This window comes from Clarias gariepinus, chromosome 23 (assembly GCF_024256425.1).
Source record: "Clarias gariepinus isolate MV-2021 ecotype Netherlands chromosome 23, CGAR_prim_01v2, whole genome shotgun sequence".
Lineage (NCBI taxonomy): Eukaryota > Metazoa > Chordata > Actinopteri > Siluriformes > Clariidae > Clarias > Clarias gariepinus.
Window position 1 is genome coordinate 13,183,456 of NC_071122.1, and position 17,747 is coordinate 13,201,202.

The 17,747-nt window shown below is 37.4% G+C and overlaps 1 protein-coding gene across 2 annotated transcripts in view; it reads left to right on the forward strand.

The window, feature by feature from the left end:
• raf1b (Raf-1 proto-oncogene, serine/threonine kinase b) overlaps positions 1-16,967 on the forward strand; it is a 35,897-nt gene extending 18,930 nt beyond the window's left edge. For both annotated transcript variants that reach the window (XM_053483916.1, XM_053483915.1), the window contains exons 6-17: positions 1,485-1,574; positions 3,251-3,404; positions 4,311-4,335; positions 4,426-4,529; positions 5,501-5,618; positions 7,682-7,766; positions 8,033-8,209; positions 8,665-8,711; positions 10,400-10,518; positions 10,684-10,815; positions 13,571-13,705; positions 14,517-16,967. In XM_053483916.1, coding sequence (XP_053339891.1) covers positions 1,485-1,574; positions 3,251-3,404; positions 4,311-4,335; positions 4,426-4,529; positions 5,501-5,618; positions 7,682-7,766; positions 8,033-8,209; positions 8,665-8,711; positions 10,400-10,518; positions 10,684-10,815; positions 13,571-13,705; positions 14,517-14,657 — 1,327 coding nt within the window. In that variant the 3' untranslated portion in view covers positions 14,658-16,967. The remainder of the gene's footprint in view (positions 1-1,484; positions 1,575-3,250; positions 3,405-4,310; positions 4,336-4,425; positions 4,530-5,500; positions 5,619-7,681; positions 7,767-8,032; positions 8,210-8,664; positions 8,712-10,399; positions 10,519-10,683; positions 10,816-13,570; positions 13,706-14,516) is intronic.
• The last annotated feature ends 780 nt before the right edge of the window (positions 16,968-17,747 follow it).

A 17,747-nucleotide genomic window follows, 5' to 3' on the forward strand; every position in this document is an offset into this window, starting at 1 on the left:
CAGTTGTCTCTGTTTTAGCATGTGTTACACCTCAGTTTTTTTTTACGTTTGCGACAATAACAAAAACATCATGTTAATAGGACTTCTTAGAAACCTGCACGTCTGATTTCAATTTATTGCTGTCTACATACAATGGAGGAGATAAATATTTTATTACGCACATCAGCATAAAAAACAAAACGCTGTTTGAATTACAGCTCTGCCATACTCAAAAGAATTATACTGGTCTATTATATTGGTATGCTTTTATGTGCATATTCCATATTTTATGATGTGAAAATGTTTTAGAAGAGATATTTGAAAGGAAAGGAAATACACCCATTGAACTTGGTCGTTTTTTTGTTGACTTTTGCACACTATGTTGCCAACTCATTCGATAATCAAAATATTCAATAATCAAAATAGTGCAAGACCTGTAGCAATGGACTCTTGTTTGGTGCTTACACGGATAAACTCTCACCTGTAATTTCTGTATTTTTCTAATGTAGGAAGCAAGTGCTTTGTTCATTGTTTGCCTGCTTCTTATACATTGATGGCCAAAAGAATTAAATAAAAAATGAATGATATTCTTATATTTTTGTTAAATAATGACAATCACGATAATAAAAATAGTTATTACTTGATACAATGAAATGGCTATGCAACAATTAGTATTTTGTATGAAGTCCTTTATTCTCCAAAACCTGCTGGATCTGTCTTAGGCACAGTCTCAAAAAGAAGTCTGCAGTACTTTAGGGTCACTGGCTCAATCCATGTCTGCTTGATTGCTATCTGAAGATCATGTCCTGAAGACGGTTTCTTGACCTCTACTCCATACACCATTGTCCAACAGTTTCTTATGGGTTTAGGTCTGGAGACGTCCCGGGCCATGGCTAGAGACACTGAATACCTTTATCTCATAGTTACTATTTTTTTTCAATTAATTAGCACAACTCTTCAGATAAAAACTAATTAGACAAATCACCTGTTTTGTGCACAGGGAGAACTATAATACATGGCATATATTGTCTTAATACGTTTGGCCATCACTGTACAGATAACTTCTGGCCTTCAGTAGAAGTTGCACAGTAATGCGGTTCTGCTAGTGAGATAAATAGCAGTAAAGTCAATAAGTTTATATCAGTGGTAGTTGTTTAGTCATTAAAGATGGCTTTATTGGGTTCAAGTGTTAAATATTAACCAAAAAGTTCAAATGGCAGCCCACAACAATCTGATGGAAACCATTAAGCTAGTTCTCATTTACTTGCATTACATGATAGAACATCTTAATGATGGATTTCCTAATGAAAATAATAATAGAAATAATATTATCAATCATTTCCCACATGGGCTCAATAAAGTCTACCTGTCTATTTATTTGCCTGTCTGTTTGTGGTTGGATACATTTTTGTCCTCCAACAGACATGGGTGTAATTATTATGATATAAAAAAATTATAATGTGCATAAATGGCATACATTAATGCTCTTTTTTTTTTTCTCTTAGTTTGTTTCCCACACCCGGAGAAAGCGGGACATCGCTACCACCTCTTTCATCTCGAAGGATGCGAGACTCTTTTTACCGACTTCCCACCAGGTCAGTACTCTGAGGCTGATTAAAGGAGGGAAATAATTAAAGTCTACATTAAACATTTGTTGTAAACTTTCAAGATGTCTTAACTGACATTTAGCCTGCAAAAGACAAGTGTTTTCTTTTAAATTTCAGCCAGTGTTACAGTCGCACAGTCTAACGCCCATTTAGACAAAAGAGAGCAAGTTTGGACAAAAGCTCACTGAAGCTAAATTTCCCTGGAATAAAATGTCATGTGGCTTTAGATATGGAAATATGAGCCACAACAAGCAGTGTTCCTATGAAACGAATACTAATTCCAAACACTAACAAATGACTAACATGGCAAAATGTCCCTTTTGGAATCAGCGGGTACTTCTGGATAAAAATCCATCCAACAGAGCCTTCTCTTAACAATGAGTTTGGAATCAACAGGTCAGTTTGTTGAGGTTAGTGTGGAGCTGGTTGAAAAAGGACCAACATTTATACTAGAGATGTTCAAGTCAAACCAGGACTTTTCTTAAATAAAGGCATAAAACAATTGACAGTTACAGAAAAAAGACAGCATAGTGGCTTAGTGGTTAGCGCTGTCTCCTTGCACCTCCTGGGTCTGTGTACTCGGCTAGGTTCGATTCCCGCCACTGTGTGCAAGGAGTTTGAATGTTCTCCCCGTGCGTGGGGAATAAAGTAAAATGTAGATAATTTGTTCAAGCCACCCAAAAATATTACCAATATTTTCTATTTTTATAACCATAATCATATCTTTGCATCTAAAAACAATCAAAATCTTTAGAAAAGACATGTGAATGAAGTAAAATATGAAATAAATAAACATTAACCCTTACTTAACCTTAATTATGATACCTCTTGATATCGCCTGATTTAAAAATGAAACTGAAAGTGACTGCCTGGTGCCTTCACTAAATCTTGTACAAAATGCCAAAAAAAAAAAAAAAAACACACAAGAAAATATGTAAACTTGCTTCCCTTGGCTTTTAACTGACGTAAACAAGTCAACGGGCCGTTGACGTGTGCGCAACTTAGCCGGGGTTTGGTTCGACTCTGTTTGGGCACTCGTATGCCAGAAATGCTTCGTGTGCCACAGCAATTTTCTGGCGACATTTCAGTTCTTAAGGCGAAATGTTTTAGGCGAGGTGTTAGTAAGTAATAGAAGATGCACAAAAAGCATCTTAAGACGCTTACACTCTGCTAATGGTAAAGCTGGTTTGTAAGTAGCAGAAATAATGCGGGATTTACGTTCTTATTACAAACAAATTCCAGTTTTCCCCTTTTGCCGAAGTTTATTTAGTCAGCTGAGATATATTGAGTATCTGCCATGCACTGTATGTGTGTGCTCAACTGCCCGGGCCATCCATTACTATAGACAGTAAGCTATTGCATTAGATTTATTACTAAGGCATTAGCAATAATCAGAGTGATCTAATCAGACTTTAGATCAGGAATTTACCTTCACAAAGCCTTGGTCATTGCTAGGATTTTCCACCACAGTGCTTTAAAGCTCATGATTATATTAAAGCTGTCTCAGCACTATGAAACACAGATAGCTGTGTAGTCTTATAGTATTTGTGTCAACAATAAGCATGGAGTATATTTACAGTGCTGTTGCTGTATTTTTTTTCTGTAGCTGTTGTATTTGAATAAAGACCTAAAATGCAGTTTTTTTCCTTATTTCCTTTTTTTAGTGCTTATCATAGACACTCCACACCTCACGCATTTAACTACATTGCACCCTTGCCACCTTCCAGCGGTTCGCTTTCACAGAAACAGCGCTCCACGTCCACACCCAACGTTCACATGGTCAGCTGCAGCCTGCCTGTGGGCGGGGCTTTGTCTGAGGTGAGGAGTCCACACCCAAGTGACATCACAAAAGTTGGCTTTTTTTTTTCTCTTCATTTTGCTCTTATACTTGCATGAGGGCTTTATTTATATCAATCTTGGGTGGGAACATCAAGTTGTTGAAACGTATTTTAATATACTATATATATATATATATATATATATATATATATATATATATATATATATATATATATATATATATATATATATATATATATATAAATGAACATAATTTAACTAACTACACTTGGGTAGATTGAAAACAAGTCTGCTCTATTCCTTATGTGTCAGTTTTGGCATTAAAATATATCAATCTTTTCTGAGACAGGGCTTGTTTAGACTGCTGACAAATCTGATGTTTTAAAAGTCAAGGGCAAAGGCAATGACCAACACTTTTTGTTTCTGCCTTGTTTCCCCCCAAATGCAGGCAAAAGTGGAAAAAGACCACCTGCAACCTCCTGAAGTGTAAAAAAAAAAAGAACATTTTAACTGTAGAATTTTACTGCAAGTACTCTTCAAATGCTTTGCGAGTCACACAAGTGACGTAATGGACAGTTAGAAATTTGAGCAGCAGAGCTTCCAGACTGAGACAAATCTAATTTGAATCTAATTTCAAACCAAAATTGTATTTGTGGGTTTTATTTATTTATTTATTTTGAACTTACACATTTTTTTGCATGCAGGGTAACCACTAAACTACACTATGCTAGTTGGGTATTAACAGACTAGATTTGAGTATTTCAGGGACAGGAAAAAATTTATACAATAACTGAGTGCATTCTTTAATAAAAAGACAGAATTGCTTGTGACAGAGACTTAGATTTTCCATGTTGCATTTTTTAGAATTTAAAATCAACTTAACTTCTTAACTAAACACCATTGTGTATTTCTTTATGCCTACAGGATGCCCTAAAAAGTCAGGACTCGGGTGAGATTATTATAAAAACATTTCATTTAAATTTAGAAAGCAGTTGGTACATCAGATTTGTCTAATTTTCTTTGTATTCTTGCCGCACAGGAAGACCTCCTAATCTCAGTCCCACAGGGTGGTCTCAGGCCAAACCTCCAGGCCCTGTTCATAGAGAAAAGGCTTTATCTAATAGTCAGGACAAAAACAGAATAGTAAGTTCGACTGTCTATTTTTGTATAACTTGCAGTTATAAAAGAAATTATTTAATCCTCCATAGTTGATCAATGATTTAATCAAGCGTGAACATGTGCAATATATCATAATGTTGAACAGACAGGGTTATCATGGACAAAATTTATTGACACTTATCAGCCATAACATTACAATGCAAAGTTTGACTAGTTTGTCCGGCGCGTCCTGTTTCGGGTAGGGAGCTTGGAGCCCAGATTGGTGACTTTGGGCTCTTTGCCTACTGGCCCCTGTCTGTGATGGGCTGTGGTACACTAAGCGTTCTGGTGTCCTTTTATTGTGTCCAACATTGGCCTTTTTTAGCTGTTGCATTGGCTTTTCTGTGGGATTGGACTAGAAGGGCTGGCCTTTGGTCCCACAGATGTGGGTGAGGGGGAGGAACACCGCTACATGATGTCTACTGCGTGCTTGAACGAATGCCATTTTTTCTCGAAGCTGAATTACACTGTGAACTCTTGTCTTGTTGATGATTTTCTGAAATTACGATTATTTACCATCGGGACAGCTTTACAGCAGAGCTATTTTATATCATCATGCTCCAGGACTGATTTATTGAAACCAGTGAGGCTGACTCCTGATTTGAATGTTCATAAGTCGGGGGCTTACTGCATATAATTGATAACCAGTGTTTTGTGCAGTTATTGTTATGGCTGATCAGTGCATGTTCATTGTCTGAAGTGCAAGCTTTGCTTAATCCTGTGATACCAAGCTCTGCTTGTGAACATTTACGAAATTAAATAAAATGGTTTTACAGTCTTAATATTTTAACATTAAAAAAAAAAAAGATAAAAGTGTACACTTTTTAACAGAAGTGAAAATGTCTTAAACTTAGTCTTGTTATCATCCTAAATAAATAGAATTTAATATATTTGACTAAATTCATGTGTAAAATATTAAGCATTTTTTAGCATAACCTATAATACTTCCCCCTCAGCGGTCCAGGGACAAGCGAGACTCTTGCTACTACTGGGAGATCGACGCTAGCGAGGTGGTTCTGCACTCATGCATTGGATCAGGATCGTTTGGGACAGTATACAAAGGGAAATGGCATGGTAAGCATTGCAAATCTTTAACATGGTGATCTGGATTTAGTGATACTTCTTCAGTTTTTACACATTTCATCTGCATTTTTAAGCGAAATGAATGTGACTAAAAGCAAAGCAATGTGCCTTGTTGCTTTCAAACTAAGCATACAGTAGAAGAGAAGAAAGCCTCTTGTGAGTTGGGCGAGTCTGTTTCACGGTTTCAATGGCAATTGCACCATGTTTTGTAAAGAATTAAGGGACATACTCTTTGGTTGCATAAAGAATACATAGTGTATACATTGGCTGCATGCCAGCTAGAAAACCTATAGACTACAGGGGCCTCTCGTTGTTACTGTGATTAGTGCATGTTTGAGATATGATATCTCCCCTCTCTTTGTCCACCCAGGGGCACCGTACACCTGCTCGATACCTGGGTCAGTGGTTTATATGATAGAATTGAGTATTTTAAGATTAGTGTAAGTAAATGGTCTTGCATAAAAGTAAAGTAAGTGCACAGACTCACGATTATGTGCTAATGGAGCCAGATAAGAGCAAATGGTGAGAATTTAGTCTGTGTTTCTGTATGTTTAGTCTGTGCATTATGTGTGTTTGTTCAAAGTGGGACCTGGTCGTTCATATAGCCTTATTTTTTGACTGCCTTGCTGACATCCCACCTTTTTTTGCCTGCTGCTGGTGTCCATTTTTTATGACATTTCTAGGGTTGGGTTACAGGACCAGCCATAATATGACACTTCCATTACGGATACGTTTCGGCCTTTTCTTAAGGATCCTGATTGTGGTTGACAAATGTCCCTGTGTTATCTATAATTTCTAGGAAATTATTTCAGGTAAATAATATTAATATTAACCCATATTAAACATGTCTTTGGGGAAGTGAAAAAAATCATTATCTGTTTGTTCTTTTCTGTATTTATAAATTACAAATAAACCTGAGGAAGTATAATAGGAAGTGCATCACATGCGTCTGCTATGACAATCATATTATAATTTTAAAAAATGGCCATTGTGTAATATTAAGACTAGCTGTGGTATGTTTAGAAACTTTTTTTTTTTTTTTTTTTTTTTTTTTTTTTTTGGTAGTGAAGGACACCTCCTTGGCAGAATGTGATTTTAGTTGGAACACAGTTGCAGAGATCCCTGATTTATCGCCCCATTTACCAAAGTTGCAAAGAAGGCGGTGGTAGTGGCTTGCCCAACCCACCCCAAAAAAAGCTCTGTGAGCTTTAACACTGTTCACACAAAAACACTGTTCACACAAAAACACTGTTCACACAAAAAGGGTTCTCACAACATTAAAGAGCGGTATTATATGATATTGCTCATTAACAGGTGAAAACTTGTCTTTCCATTTCCCCCACTTGTACAGTGCAACGCTAAAACAGTACAAATGTTTCTTCTTTGTTTTCATCTAATAAAATCTTTGCTTTAGTAAAAATATTTAAAATGTTACAGCAACCTAATTGCTATGAGGGTTCTATTTACATGTTAAAAAAAATATTTAAAGCAATTTGTATGAAGACTTGGTTGAATTCTTTTGAAACTATAATTTGCCCTACTTTTTGTTGCCTAGCTGTTCCCATGAAATTAGACCTAAGCCTAGGCAACCTACATAGACCACTGGAATCGTTACATTTAAATTTAAACATAAACACAAACCCAGACAGCCTAGAGATTGCCAAAGCTCCTGAAATATGTTGTTTTTATCTGGGGTGTGTGCGTGTGAGAGTAAACAACCGGCATTTGTGATTGTTGTACAATGAGTTCTGAACTTAAGTGCATTAGACCACAAGTAGGCTTAAAATCCTGAAGCAAAAACAAACATTGAGAAATGGCTTTTCAACTTGTTGCATACTTTTATACGACTGCTAAGATATATATATATAATTTTTTTTTAACCCCTTGCCCATTTTGGTTTACCCACAAACACTCTTGTTTACCCACGCCCATCCGGTGTACAATTTTTGGTCACGCTGCCGGTTTATATGTGAAAAACTATTTAGCATGCTTTTTCACATTTTGCTGCATGTTAACTGTATGCACAAGCGACTTATTCTGTGCACCTCGTTCAGGTGATGTTGCTGTGAAGATTTTAAAGGTCAAAGATCCAACGCCGGAGCAGTTTCAGGCCTTTCGCAATGAGGTGGCGGTTCTCAGGTGAGAGAGATGGGAGAAATAATGCATATTAAAAAAGGGATTTAGGCAATCCAGAAATTGTATATAAGAAACGGAAATGTGAGCTTATCCTGTATTCTGAAACAAAATGATCTTACCATAGCTATTTATGTCTAATATGCAAATTTAGCCATTTGATCAGTTTAAGCACCTGCCTGTTGCATGTACTTCTTTGCTCAGAGCATAGCTCTGGAATAAAACATGCAGTTCACACCTGACCTTATCCGTCTCTCATCAAACTACTGCAGAAAGACCCGGCATGTCAATATCTTACTGTTCATGGGTTACATGACCAAAGATAACCTGGCCATCGTGACACAGTGGTGTGAAGGAAGCAGCCTCTATAAACATCTGCACGTCCAGGAGACCAAACTGCAGTTGTTCCAGCTGATCGACATCGCCAGGCAGACCGCTCAAGGCATGGAGTGAGTTAACACGCAAGGTTTTGAGCTGCAACAGTCGACAGCTCTACACTCTAAGTGGTAGCAAACACTGATACGTTACTATGCATGGCAATACAGTAATAAAGCACGAGCAATAATACGAAGTTAGACGGTTAGGCTTGAATATTCATTGCAGTATGTGGAGCAGAGAGTTGGTGAGGTGAGTGCCGTGTTTAATGAGGCAGAGAGTCATTTTCGAACAGTCTGCAGCATTTGTTTTCCATAGCAGATTAAGTTTGGACTTTTTCCACCAAGTCAAGTGAATTCGTCTGTTTTTAGAAAAGGGTTAAGAGTTCACTAAGTGTAGGGGTGTTTTATATGTAAACATAGAGGCATTTTTTATGCTTGAGAGAGAAAAGGGAAACAAATAAATGTTGTTTTTTCTTGTGTCTCATGGTTGACGTCAGTTTTTTTTTTCTTTTTTATATTCCATCTAGTTATTTGCATGCAAAGAATATAATCCACCGGGATATGAAGTCAAACAGTATCCTTTAAATATAAACTCTTGCTAAACACAGAACGTCAAAATCAACAGAGGAAACACTTGGTGTGAAGCCTGTTTTTGTCATGCCAAACATTTTATGTACCTTATAATAAGGAGTAATAAAGTTATATCATTAAAGGGATACAAAAATGTACAGTACTGTTAAATTCTTCTTTGTTTTTCGGCTGTTCCCTTTCAGGGGTCGCCACAGTGAATCATCTGCTCCCATCTAACCCTATCCTCTACATCCTCTTCTCTCCCCCTAACTAACTTCATGTCCTCTCTCATTACATCCATAAATCTTCTCTTTGGTCTTCCTTTGAACCTCCTGCCTGGCAGTTCCAACCTCAGCATCCTTCCACCGATATATTCACAATCTCTCTTCTGAACATGTCCAAACCACCTAAATCTGACCTCTCTGACTTTATCTCCAAAACATTATCATTCTTGATCCTATTTATCCTTGTCACTCCCAAAGAGAACCTCAACCTCTTCATCTCTGCTACCTCCATCTCTGCCTCCTGTCTTTTCTTCAGTGCCACTGTCTCTAAGCCGTAGAGCATCTCTGGTCTCACCACTGTCTTGAACACCTTTTCTTTTATTCTTGCTGATTTTGTGTCTTTTGTCACATAACACACCTGACACTTTTCTCCATCCATTTCAACCTGCTTGTACCCGCATCTTCACCTCCTTTCCACACGCTCTGTTGCTCTAAACCGTTGACCCCAAGTACTGAAAATCCTGCACCTTCTTTACCTCTGCTTTCTGTAGGCTTACCGTTCCACTTGGGTCCCTCTCATTCACACACATGTATTCTGACTAATTATGCAGGTTAAATTAAAGAAATAGAAACAAATGTTTTACTGTGCCAGGCTGCAAAGTGCCTAAAGATTTGTGGTTGCTGGAGATGGTTGTTTATGTAACCATCTGCAGCAACCTCATTTCCCCTCTCCTCTGTTCCAACCACTCAGCATCGCCAGTATATTAATCACTCGCCCAAACAACTGTTATCACCTGTTTCTCATTGGTTCAGGCCTTAAGTTAGATGCTTTTTAATGCTTGAACGATTCTTACGTCACTGTGCAGCTTAACGAACAAAAAACTAAAGCTGAGAATTGGGGCCAAAAATTTGCCAAACATGAGAGCCAAAAAAAGTTCTTTAGGAAGCCTGGATAACTCTTGTATTTTTAACGTAGCATGAGAAATAAAGTCTGAATCTTTGAAAGCAAAATATTTTTAAAAAATGGGGAATGGTTTAAGATTTTTGCACAATATTGTACAATTAAATACATGTATTTACTTGATCAGACGACTCAGGTTTGTTTTTTGCACTGTTGGCATTACTGCAAAGTAGCTTACCAGTAGCTTAACTTGTAGCTTAGCATACTTTGTGTGACATTGTTACACAGGTGTAATCTGATTTTTAGACAAATAATTTTGTAGAATAGCAAGAGAGTCAGAATTTGATTCGCTAACCCATTAGGGCAGTTGGTCAACAGCAGACATCAGGTGGTAGCGGTGGTGTTTTTACAGTTGTCAGAGTTTATAGCTTAGAATGTGAAGTATACTAGTTGGTCCCATGTCAGAAGTCAAACTATAATAGGCAGGGGCATCTATTTGCCACAGGCGGTTATTTCAGAGTTCTCTTGATTCTGTGAGGTATCTCGTCCCTTAAATCACATTTCTAGACATCTTCCTCCATGAAGGCTTAACAGTGAAGATTGGAGACTTTGGTTTGGCCACGGTTAAGACGAGGTGGACCGGCTCGCATCAGGTTGAGCAGCCTTCAGGATCCATTCTTTGGATGGTAGGTTAAAAAAATAAAAATATTGATTTCATAAAAACAAAAAAAAAAAGATTTGATTTGATCTGAATATAGTATGTATCCAACAGAAAAGAGAAGTGAAGCATGCCTTTAAGAACAAATGAATGGGAAACGTTAATTTAAGCAAACGGCATTTCTGTGCTTTAGGCCCCCGAGGTAATCAGGATGCAGGATAGTAATCCGTACAGTTTCCAGTCAGACGTCTACTCCTTCGGTATCGTGCTGTACGAGTTGATGACCGGAGAGCTCCCGTATTGTATGGTCGCGAACAGAGACCAGGTAATTACATAAATCACAGGCAAGTTCAAGGACAAATTGGAGGCTCTGATATGCTGTATATAACATTTTACTGTCATGGTCAGGGAACATGAATCTTTTTAGAGGGTGAATCAAGGCTAATTTAATATATTTTCCCTGACTGATCACTTTTAACCTACAGTGAAGCATTTCTTTCCTGTTGAAAGTAGTTTCTTCCTCGAAGCTCCTTTTGCAGCTTACTGAACTCTGGTTTCCTCCAACATCAAAACACCTACTGAAAGAATATTTTCTAATATAATGTTCATCTCTCCAGTACAATTTCATGGCTGTGGAGCATTGATTCTGTTTCTGTAGTTTGTGGTGCCTAAACACATCACAAACATTTTGGTTATTTCCTAAGTATTGGAATGGCAGAATAGCATGTAATTAAAAAAAAACCTCAAAGACCTGTTATTTTGCTTTTAAATAGTCCAGCTACACTCTGCCCATGATTTTAAATCAGTAGCACCTATTTGAGGTCTTTAGCTGTCATAAAGACACCTGTGCACCTCACAATCAGCTAAAGTCTAAAAAGCAACATGGGCTAAACCAAAGAGCTGTCAAAAGAAACAAGAGACAAAATTGTAGACCTTCACAAAGCTGGAAAAGGCTACGGGGCAATTGCCAAGCAGCTTGGTGAAAAAAGAACAACTGTTGGAGCAATTGCCAGAAAATGGAAGAGGCTAATGATAAGTGTCCCTCGGACAGGGGCCCCACGGAAGATATCTCCTCGTGGGGTATCAATGATGCTAAGAATGGTGAAGAATCAGCCCAGAACTACACCAGAGGAGCTGGTTAATGCCATGAAGAGAGCTGGGACCATTGTTTCCAAGGCTACTATCAGTAATACACTAAGACGTCATGGTTTAAAATCTTGCATTGCACGGAAGGTTCCCCTGCTTAAGTCAGCCCATGTCCAGGCATGTGTAAAGTTTGCCAGGGATGATCCAGAGGAGTCATGGGAGAAAGTCCTGTGGTCACATGAGACCAAAGTAGAACTTTTTGGTCTTAACTCCATTCGCCGTGTTTGGAGGAAGAAGAATAATGAGTATCATCCCAATAATACCATACCTACAGTGAGGCATGGGTCTGGAAGCATTATGCTCTGGGGGTGTTTTTCTGCACAGGGGGCAGGATGACTGCACTGTATTAAGGAGATAATGAACAGGGCCATGTATTGTGACATATTGGGCAAAAACCTCCTTCCCTCAGTCAGAGCATTAAAGATGGGTCGTGGCTGGGTCTTCCAACATGACAAAGACCCAAAGCACACAGCCAGGAAAACCAAGGAGTGGATTCGTAAGAAGCATATCAAGGTTCTGGAGTGGCCTAGCCTCTTGGAGGGAGCTGAAACTCCGTGTTGCTCAGCGACAGCCCCGAAACCTGACAGATCTAGAGAAGATCTGCATGGAGGAGTGGGCCAAAATCCTTCCTGCAGTGTGCGCAAACCTGGTGAAGAACTACAGGAAACTGTTTGACCTCTGTAATTGTTAACAAAGGCTTCGGTACCAAATATTTACATTTTTTGACTCAAGTGATAAAATATTAATTTGACACAGTATACACAAATCAATTGTTAAAAAAATCATACAATGTGATTGCTTTTGCTGTACATTTAAGACATTTTAAAAAATAAGAGAGATGATCAGTTCCTGATATTTACATTATGATGTTTTAAACAATCTGAGCTTTTCTTTAGTAAAAAAGTATAGGTAGATGTATTCTTTAAGTAAACACTTAATACTTGCTTGCAAAAACTGCATCAAGCTTGTAACCTGCTGACATTATCAAGTTGTTGCACTCTTTTTTTTTTTTTTTTTTTTTTTTTTTGTGAAAGACGCTTGTTTTTTCCGCTCGTTTTTTAAAATATATTTATTCATTTATTTTTTAGTTTTTATCTGTCTCTTCAGTCTCCTGTTTACTAGGCGCATGACTGGGGCCAGTCAAAAGACCTTCCACGTCCCCCACCCAGTGAAGTCCTTTGTTGTGTTGGCAGTGTGTCATAGTCTTTGCTTTATGCTTTTTAACTCTTCAAAAAAATTAGACAAACCCTAGCCTGCAGCAGTATAATTATCTGTACCAGTGCAGCACAATCACAATGTAAGTCACAGTTGTATTCAGCCCTGTAGTTCATCACTGATTGTTTTGCCATTGAATTAGAATTGCTGGAATTGGTTTAAGAACAGTCTAATGCATAAAACCTGAAAGAAGTGCTGAACTGTTAACTTTTAGTTAAAAAATTAACAGTGCAATAATAATCAATGGGATTACAAATAAACAGCTATGTTGCCATAAGAAAATAACTTATAAGTCAGGCTAATAAAATCTTCAGTTTGCTAGGGAGCATAAAGATTGGACTTTGAAGCAATAGAAAAAGGTCACATGGTTTAAAGACTCCAGATTATTCCAGGGTGTAAAAAGGGACACACATTAAGTGATGCACCCATTATAGTATGTATAATGGCCACTGTACAAGCCTCTGGAAGCAGTCTTTTAATTTGGCATATTCCAGTTCAACTCGAATTATAAACGAGTGGTTCTTGAAACATGGGGAATGATTTATGAATTGGACATTGGACAAGAGGGTGCCCTGTAATCAAAGCTAAGGGTGGTTGCACAAAATATTGATGCGTGGTAAAAAAAATTTCGCCAGAATACTGATTATATGTTGAAGCTTTTTCCGCATTATACATGTGTAATGCATGCTGGAATAATCATTATTATCTCTTTTTTATAGATCATCTTCATGGTGGGAAGAGGTTACTTGTCTCCAGACTTAAGCAAGCTTTATAAGAGCTGCCCTAAAGCTATGAAGAGACTTGTCGCTGACTGCATTAAAAAGTCCAAAGACGACAGGCCGCTCTTCCCTCAAGTAATCACTGTTATTATGTTGTTTTTAGTTTAGTCATGAAATACAATAATCAGCACATTTTACTTAGAAGCCCTTTTACCACAGTCCTTTAAAATGTCAAGTCTAGTTTGTCAGCAGTGCCAACTGTAATTTAAATGATAGGTTTATGTTAATGCACTCATTCTAATACTTTATTGTACCTATAGCAACAATTCATTCATTGGGGACTATAAAATGAATACTGTACATAATGTAATAAAAAATGGTAATATAACAATATGCAATTTTGTCTTATTAAATAATTAAGAAAATATATATTAATTATAAATTTAGTTAGAAATTATGACATATTACCACCCTGATGTTAATTTTCCAATAATAGCATGCCCTATCATGTTTTATTCATTAACTATTGTTTGTTCTGTTCCAAATTAAACACATTGTCATTAAGCCAGACAATCTTTTTACATATTATGAAATTTAATTGCAATTACTTGCAAATGATCTTATGTAGATCTTACATGTAACAGTAATTAAACGGTAGTAGTAATAATAATAAAAAAACATCTAGAAACGTTTTAACCACACTCTTCTAGGTGTAGATCAAAGTAAACACACTTCCTTTATTAGGTAAATAGACAAAAAAAAAAAAATCTGTCTAAGCCACAACATCTGACAATGAACTGATTAGGAATGTTTTAGGTGCTCTGACACCACCACCTTCACTGTGGGATAAATAAAGCATAATGTTTCTGAATTAAAACTGAATAATAAAGGCAGAATAACCTGAATTTATAGATTACATATTGATATTTGTTCCTTTGCTCTTTAGATTCTGGCCTCTCTAGAACTGCTGCAACACTCGCTGCCCAAAATCAACCGTAGCGCATCGGAGCCGTCGCTTCACAGAGCTGCTCACACGGACGACATCAGCATTTGCACTCTGACCTCCACCAGGCTGCCTGTCTTCTAATATTCTAATATGGCTGCTTCCCCAACCCAAGAAATTCCCTCTACTAGACGTACAGGAATAGAAAGTGCAAAGCAGGTGCTCTTACTGTTTAGCTGAAGATAAGAAAAGTCTATAAAGAAAGTTGGCCTTTTGTAGCTTTCTTGTTATTTTTTTTTTTTGTTGTTGATGTTTTTTTAGTAGTAATTCAGTCATGTTCGACTGTGTTTCTTTCACTGTAGCCAAAGATCAGTTGATTACAGACATCTGCAGAGAGCACTTTTTATTATTACTTTTAATTTATTTCACCTTGTTTGGTTTGATGAGGAATGCAGAATTAATTACACTATTAATAACCTCTAATTGGGATTTAGCTATGAAACCTGGCACTTGGTCCATCAAAAATATTGGATCAAACAGTTATTTCTGGCATATTGACTTTAAAAAGCTGTTATCAGTCACAATACACATTTAGGTCAGTGTTTTTACATTTGTGTCTGGAATGATTGACAGTTGTGTAGGTATTTTGAGGTCTGATATTAGCTCTGCCTTTTCCCCGTTCTCACATTAGCAAGCTTTTGGCTGACCCCCTTATCTTGAATTAGTTTTTTCATTGAAAGATCCACCACTTACACGTTCAGTCCAGGATGTTTTGGGTTTGTTCATGAGAAATAAACTCAAAAGTACAGTACTGGTCAAATGTTTTGAGACGCCCTTATTTCATCACATTATGCTTTCAAAGGGCCAGAGTTTCATGTAGTCCAGAGAAATAGTTCTCCAGGCTGCCTGAAGGATTTTTTGGTCCTCATTTTTAGTCGAGTTCCTGTAACTGACCAGGCTCAGAGAAATGTTTTATGTTTGTTAAGCCACACAGCGGCATATCAATTATAAAACAAAAAAAAAAACACATTTAACTTAAGGCACGAACCAGTAAGAAACAGATGATTAGCATAAATATACTATTGACGCTGAATGCTGAGTGGTTGGAACAGACGAGAGGGGAAATGTTGCATAAAGAGGCACTTTGTAGCCTGTTGCAGTAAAATATTTGTTTCCATTAATGTATTTGGATTCAATATAAAAAATTGAGGGGTGGCTTAAGACTTTTGCACGGTATCTGACTCTTTGTAGAAATAATATTAATGGTTATGATACAGTAGTTAAAAAATTGCCAGCCAGTGCAGATGTGTCAAACAGTGTAGCTTAAACTACATTATCATGCTAAAAACGGTAGTGTGCATATATACCTCTATATACACGGTTTAACAGTAAATAACAAGCTCGGAGGATAAAAAGGCCGCAGCCCTTCTGTAGACACTGGGAAAATTAACATGCGCACTTTGGTTACTAACTGCTGCACGTCTCATCTTTTTCTTTTCAAAAAAGATTGTGTACATGTAAAAATGCAGGACTGCACTTTACTCTACTTACTGCTTAGCTCAAAACTCAACACTGATCCAATACTGAGAACTGGGGGTAAAATTCAAGACGCGTCCTGTATCCTTACATGTATGACCAGTGTTCCGTAATCCAACATACTACACCTACATGGCATGAAACACATCAACCAGTTACCAGTCTAGTGTTTCGGGCCAATATTGGACCAGATTCAGATTCGGTATGGGATCAGTGTAAAGGGATTAGTGTAAAAGTCAATCAGTTATCCATCCTTCCTGGTTCTAGATTCTCATCTCCATTTAATTGTTTTTTTTTTTAAGAGCATTTAAAAAAAACGGTAGGAGGCATTGTGGTTAGCACTGTGGTCGAGGGTTTAAATCCCGTCTCGGATCTCTGTTCTGTTCAGTTTGCCAGCCGTGAGCCTGTACAGGATGAGCAGTTTAGAGAATGAGTGGTTGTCTGCATGAGCTCAGCTCTTGATACAACTTGTACCCAAGCACTTACTGATATTTAACTGATAATATAACAGTGAAATCCAGCTCACAAAATTTCCAAACAAGCTACAGTATGAGTATCTCCCCCTAATCATGCTCATTTGTACCCATGCTGCTTTTAACATTCAACTTAAATAGTATATTTCCCAAGTGCCAAACCTACCAGTGGCGTTCATCATATGAAGGCATAGACTGATTGTTAAAGAAGCCAAGTTAGATGTATAATTTAAATGCATTGTTTATATCTCTCCCGTTTTAATTTAGTTGTTCTAGAGCTGTATATGATTACAGAATAAAAAAATGACAGCATATGAATGATTAATTTTGACATTTTAAGTCATTTTTCTTTTTATTTTGTCTGTTTTCCTTTAGCAAGGTCCAACTTGTGCACTTGAAAGACTGTTATTGCTTTGTATTTTAATAAAAGTAAATTAAATTCACAGTTCTGTGTGAATTACTATATAACCTGGGCAAAGATGGGGTTGTGTCTTGTATTACTTAACTGTCTGCTATTTTTAAAAGGGACTTTGTTCTGTATTTTTAATGGATGCCGTTTTAACTACTTTACTATATCTGCGGATGTGTGTTTGCGGAAACTCCTTCCTGCTGATGTGACTTGAAAGGTTCTTCCTATTTAACTTGGCATTAAACTTGCCCCAATCATGATATTGTATTTACAAAGCTTTGTGTGTAGCATACACTTAACAACCACTTCATTAGGTATCTACTTTTGGCTTCAGAACTGCATTAATCCTTCATGGCATAAATTCAACAAAGTGCTGAAAACATTTGTTAAGAGATCCTGGTCCATATTGACGTGATGGCATAACAGAGTTGCTGGAGATTTGTCTGCAGCACATCCATTTCCCGAAAGTTCTCTATTGAATCGAGATCTGGTGCCTGTAGAGGCCATTTCAGTTCAGTGACCTCATTAGCTTTGTGTGGTGACTCGATGATATCCTGTGGTCATAAAGTGATTGAGATCGTCAGCAACAAGGCTGTGGCATTTAAATAATGCTCAATTGGTACTAAGGGGCCCAAAGAATATCCTGAACCATTGATACAAGGCAGGATAGATCCATACTTTCATGTTTACTACAAATTCTGATCCTACCATCTGAATGTCACAGCAGAAAGTGAGACGTTTTTCCAATCTTTTATGGCCTGATTTTGGTGAACCCATTCAAATTGTGGCCTCAGAATTCTGTTCTGTGTGCGCAGA